The following is a 4,385-nucleotide window of genomic DNA, read 5'->3' as shown; positions in this document are numbered from 1 at the left end:
CACTTCCACCTCCACCAGAGAAGTAGAAACAGAAAGCAGAAAATTAACAAATCCAACACAAATTTAACACAAGCAGAAACAGAAAGCAATAAATCAACAAATCCAACACAAAGCCAAATCAACAAATTCAAGCACAAAGAAGCAGATGCAGAAGGTGAATGGCGGCGGTGGCAGGAGCATGCATGAACGGCGACGTCTTCCTCTGGTCGTGGTTCCGGCGGCAGCTCGTGGGCAGACCGGCGATGGTGGCGGCGGCATTTCCTTTCTCCCCCCACCCCCAATGCGTTTCCTTTGCCCCCTCCCATTAAAATATTAAATACAAAATAATTTATTTATAAACTACTTTTAATATAAGTATTTATTTATAGTCATTTTAAGTTAAATTTGACTTTTTTTTTATCAATTTATTGTATGTTTGACCAATTGATTTACTTCAGGTTTTATTAGTGGCTGGAGTAGAAACAACATCAATCACCATAGAATGGGTAATGGCAGAACTATTAAGAAACCCAGAAAAACTTGAAAAGGTTAGAAATGAACTTCAACATGTCATTGGCAAAAATGAACAACTTGAAGAAAAACATATCTCAAAACTTCCATTTCTAAAGGCAGTGGTAAAAGAGACTTTTCGCTTGCACCCACCTGCCCCATTATTAGTACCACACAAATCACAAGAGAATGTTGAACTATGTGGCTTCATTGTGCCTAAAAATGCACAAGTTTGGGTTAATGTATGGGCTATGGGAAGAGATTCAAGTATTTGGACAAACCCTAATGAATTTATGCCTGAAAGATTCTTAGAAAGTGAGATTGATTTTCAAGGCCATGATTTTGAGCTAATTCCATTTGGTGCTGGAAAAAGAATGTGTCCTGGATTGCCATTGGCTTATAGGGCTGTGCACATTTTGTTGGCATCACTTCTTCATTGTTATGATTGGAAGCTACCAAATGAAGATAAGGAAGAGGAGTTGGATATGTCTGAGAATTTCGGACTTACCTTGCGTAAGGCTCAATCTCTCAAAGCTATTCCCATACAATCATAAACATCATGATGATGATGTTTACATAAAGTTTGATTCTCCATCATTAATTCTCATGTTATGTCTTTCAGTTTTTGATGATTTAAGGTGTGTTTGGTTGTGATATTTTGGTAGAAAAGTATTAGGATTATATTTTTAGATAAACACATATTTTATATGGATCTCTATGTTATTTTTGCTTTAGCAACCTTTTCATTTACGTATACTGTGTGTAATGAGTAATCTTGATAATGTGTACAATGAATTGGTTATTAAGTCTAATAAGAGTACTAAAAAATAAAAATTATTCTACAAATTACTCTAAATACAAAAATTTTCATTCAGTAACAGTTCTCACCCCTAAATCACTCTTCCTCCCCAGCAGGCAGCCATCCCTATAGCCCCCTCCTCCGACACCGTCGTGAGATCGTCATCAAACAACCATCCACATAGTTATTAAAATAATCATCTAGTTACCTAGTGAAATGGCCATCTAATATTTGTTAATTGTATATACTTAAACTGAATCGAACAAAATAACCATCCAATTAAAAATTAAAATAACCACATCTACATACCTAGCGAATTGAACATCCAGCACATTTGCGGGTTGGAGAAAATCGACGGCGACTAGATTGTGAAAGAGAGTAGAATTAAATTAGAGGTGTTAAAGAAGAGAAAAAAGAGAGCTAAAGATTCTGTATCTTCATTTATTGTGGATATGTGGATATATAGCAACCAAAACCATGGACCAACAAATCTTTTGCCATCTCTGCTATTGATTCTATATCTTTATTGATTGTGGATATGTGAATATATAGCATGGGGTGATGCACGTATGAAACGACCGCCTCGTCTGTCCCCTGTATGTCGCGGATGAAGATGTTGGAATGGTGAAACCCGCCGGCTGCCGGGGGCTGCACGACCGCCGCGTTGGAGGCTGCGCGAATCACTCTTTGTGCGCGAAAGGGGTGCTCGGATGTCCGCGGTGAGTAGGGCTGCGTCGACTGATACTCTAGACGGCGGCAGCTGGTGTTCCTGACGGCGACGGACCGGTGAGACGGGAATTGAAGAGACGGGGCGAGAAGAAGACTCTGAAGAAGTGAAATCACATGCGGAGAAGGGGGTTGCGGTCTACGTAACTGTCTCCTGTTGCAAATTCTTATTTTTTTTTAATTCAAAATGAGAAATTATTAAAAATTAATTAAATTAATTATCATCTACTCTTAATTTTTTTTATATTTTCAACTTCTAAAAAATTTATAAGATATTTTTTAAAAATCGAGTCCTTAATTGGAGACTTTTGTTGGGAACAAAAATAAACGCAGTCGCGAGACCATATCTAAGTTTCAAAATTGTTATTTATTATTATTAGTATTAAGAGAAAAACTTGTAAATTTTTTTGAAGGTATTTAAGATAGGTATATTATATTGTTAATAATAATAATAATGATGATATGATGAATATTTATGAAAGGTATTAGTAAATATAATTTTGTCATTACTTATATACAATTGTGTGACAATGTACATGCATATATCATAATATAGAGTACTAATGTACAACGATAATTCAACTTGATAAAACTGATATGATATCGCACCAGGCACTTGATAATAATTCACCTTGTTGTGTGAAAAATAATACAAGAATTTCGTAAAAAAGGGAAAATAAAAGCTATCTTGTTAGTAATTGATAGCGAAAAAATTCTAAAGGCCTTATTCAATCACATAGAAACAGACTTGGACGGCACATAAGTACATAACATCAATCATTTCGCACTGACTATGTTTTGTCTCTATTCTAAAACACTACACGTTGTGATGAAGATATTCAATCCTCAACCATAAATTAAAAGACTTTGTCGTAGTGCAATATATATATGGTGACTTCTGTGGTTCACACTATATCTGTAGCTCTATAGTGATATATATAGTCAAAAGTTCATCACATTGCTTGCAAGTTGAACCAATACTTTAGTTTCCTGTGATAGTTGGTAATTTGGTATGTCATATAGGCTTATTAGTTATTACTTTTCTTATGCCTATAAATTAATAATTTTTGTTTATTTGTTGAACATACACACTGTGACTCTTTTTATTTTTTGTGTGTGAGAGAGAGGTGTATCACAAGATGCTGTGAGGAAAGAAGTGTTTTATATTGTTATGGATTACACAAATTGGAGGTACCGATTTGTTTGTATTGTTTTATTTTTTAAACAAATAATCACAAATTGAATGGTCCGATTTATGTCTTTGAAAATTAAAAAAAATTAATATTAAAATCGGACCGTCTAATTTTTATTTTAAAAAATAAAAAAATTTAAAAATATAAATCAGACCTTTCGATTTATAATTTATTCTGCTATGATATAGAGTCTTTAGCTTATAATAACATTTTTCTTTCAGAAGAAATGTATTTGCATATTTTTCTCTTTCAAAATAAATTTGTGACAGTGAGATTCAAACTGCTAGTTAATATAATGGATATGTATTAATTTACTACTCAAAAGTTAGTTATTGATGCCACACGTATCCTATTGTCTAATCCATCATCATCATTATCATCATCTAATTAAAGAACTTTCCTTCTGTTGTCTCAAATATTGGTCATTCATTTGCATATAATAAAATGGGCAAATCACAATAATAAGTCAAGGAAAAAAATAATTTATGAAATAAACTAAAACGAAAACTGATTCATGAATCTATCAATACACGTTTATATGTAGTTCGAATTAGCTTAGTTCAAACTCTATTTTTACATAATTTGAACCAGCTGGGTTCGAATTATATACACAAACACACGCACACACTAATTCGAATCAGCTTGGTTCGAATTACACACAGTAATTCATGGTATAATTTGAATTATGCTGTTAAAAAATTAAAAATTTATTAAAAAAAATTTATTAAAAAATTAATAATTTAAAAATTAAAAAATATATATTTTATTTCATATGTTAAAAAAAAGCTAACAAAATATTTAATTACGAGATTTCTTTAAAATATTAATGAGCTATCAATTCGAATTCTATACAATACTTTTCTGTCAATTTTTAATAGCTCATAATATTTTTTAATAATTTTTTTAATAAATTTATTTAAATTATACTACAAAAAATATTTTATCCTATGCAAAATAATTTATAAAAAAAATGGCTTAAAAATGTTAGGAGTACTATAAAAATTTGTAATGTTCTAATAACTTAAGTAAATACATGCATGTACTCAAATTTTAAATAAAATACTCTACATAGTCAATAATAATTTAGAAATGAAAGGAAATATTTTATTCCATATAAAATAATTAAAAAATATATTTTATTCTATACAAAATAATTTTAAAAAATGGCTTAAAAGATG

General features: G+C 31.4%; 1 protein-coding gene across 1 annotated transcript in view; it reads left to right on the top strand.

The window, feature by feature from the left end:
* The window catches only part of LOC107626005 (geraniol 8-hydroxylase-like), a 2,575-nt gene extending 1,332 nt beyond the window's left edge, over nt 1-1,243 (top strand). Inside the window, exon 2 of the mRNA XM_016328767.2 lies at nt 438-1,243. Coding sequence (XP_016184253.1) covers nt 438-1,043 — 606 coding nt within the window. The 3' untranslated portion in view covers nt 1,044-1,243. The remainder of the gene's footprint in view (nt 1-437) is intronic.

The sequence above is a fragment of the Arachis ipaensis genome, chromosome B02 (genome assembly GCF_000816755.2).
Source record: "Arachis ipaensis cultivar K30076 chromosome B02, Araip1.1, whole genome shotgun sequence".
NCBI classification, from domain to species: Eukaryota; Viridiplantae; Streptophyta; class Magnoliopsida; order Fabales; family Fabaceae; genus Arachis; species Arachis ipaensis.
The sequence above is the reverse complement of the archived record's forward strand: the minus strand, read 5'-3'. Positions and strand labels throughout refer to the sequence as shown.